The sequence below is a fragment of the Pteropus alecto genome, unplaced genomic scaffold (assembly GCF_000325575.1).
Source record: "Pteropus alecto unplaced genomic scaffold, ASM32557v1 scaffold110, whole genome shotgun sequence".
Taxonomy (NCBI): Eukaryota; Metazoa; Chordata; class Mammalia; order Chiroptera; family Pteropodidae; genus Pteropus; species Pteropus alecto.
The window spans coordinates 12081067-12082478 of NW_006431920.1; the positions used below are offsets into that span (position 1 = coordinate 12081067).

At 64.5% G+C, this 1412-nt stretch overlaps 1 protein-coding gene across 1 annotated transcript in view; it reads right to left on the bottom strand.

Annotated features, from left to right (window-relative positions):
• Positions 1 to 763, bottom strand: part of IGFBP2 (insulin like growth factor binding protein 2) — a 24664-nt gene extending 23901 nt beyond the window's left edge. Inside the window, exon 1 of the mRNA XM_006906736.3 lies at positions 277 to 763. Within this exon, the coding sequence (XP_006906798.1) occupies positions 277 to 661 (385 nt within the window). The 5' untranslated portion in view covers positions 662 to 763. The remainder of the gene's footprint in view (positions 1 to 276) is intronic.
• Between the last annotated feature and the right edge of the window lie 649 nt (positions 764 to 1412).

A 1412-nucleotide genomic window follows, 5' to 3' on the forward strand; every position in this document is an offset into this window, starting at 1 on the left:
ATAACAGGGGCCTTTCCTCTCCCCATTTATCCCCATAAATTAGTAGCCAGGCTCCTCCGCGCGCTCGAACTCCAAGACCCTCCCCGGGCCTGACTTTCGGATTCCCCTCCCAACAGTCCCCCCGGACTTGGTCAAATGACTCCGATCTAAACGGTCTCTGAGGGCCTGCCGCACCCTCCTTGGCTGCAGAGGGGACGCCAGCCTAGCGCCCCCCACCCCCGCCATCCCCCGCTGCCCTCCAAGTTTCTCCCAACTAGTTGTCCCGGCCCGAGTTACCTGCAACCTGCTCCGAGCTGGCGCCATAGTCCGCGTCGCGGCGCTTCTCGCAAGTGCCGGCGCCCTGGACAAGCGCCTGCAGAGGCAGCTCGGAGTCCGGGTGGGGATAGCAGCGCAGCCCCTGGGCGCAGCGCGGGGTGTAGACGCCGCACGCCTCGCCCTCCAGCCGGGCGCACACAGAGCAGCAGCCGCAGCCCGGCTCCCGCACCAGCTCGGTGCAGGGCGCCCCGGACCGGGTCGGCGTGGTCTCGCAGGCGGCCACGCGCTCCGCCGTGCAGGGCGGGCAGCGGAACAGCACCTCGGCGCTCACGCCTGCGCCCAGCAGCAGCAGCAGCAGCGGCGGCAGAAGCAGCGGCAGCGCGGGGCCGCCCAGTCTCGGCAGCATGTTGGCGATGGTGAGCGCGACCGCAGCGAGCGAACCGGCAGGTGGCACAGCCTTGAGAGCGCGGGAGCCGCCTCCTCGGCTTCTTTCTCCTCCCCTGCGGCCGTAGCCGGTCCTAAAAAGCCCTGCTTCTCCCCGCCCCCTGCCTTCTTCCCTCCCCTTTTGGAGACCACCCCTTCCCCTGACACTCCCGCGCGCCCGCCTATGCGTGCGTGCACGCCCACTCCCACTTGGTCACTTGCTCTGTAGCTCCTCTACTCCCCCTGGCCTCGGTCGGTTCACACCCTTCTACCCCGGGCTCCCTGACTCCCGGAGAATAAGAATCACTTGGGGGAGTGGGGCCGGCGCGGGAGTGAAGAAGAGTGGGTGCTTTTGTCTCCCGTTCTGTTCAATTCTCAAGGACTTACTTTGCGCGCTTCCCCCGTGGCGGGCACTGGGCTAACTGCTGCGGGAATGCAAAGTAGAAAAGGCATGGTCTTGACCTTCAAGTAGATTTCACTTCCACAGGACTCTCACCACCCTCGGTTTTCACCGCCCCACCCCTACACACGTTGCTTGGGACAGTGACTTTGGCGTCAAGTGAGTCTGGAGGAGGTTCATGTCCTACAGACCCACCTAGCCCCAACAGCCCCCCACCCTTCCCTTGGTGACCAATACAGGTTCCCAACCCTGAGAGCATCTGGTGATATGTAAGTATCAGAAATGCAATCTCTGGACACCGAGAAACCTGCTCCCTTCCTCTCCACCTACTCTG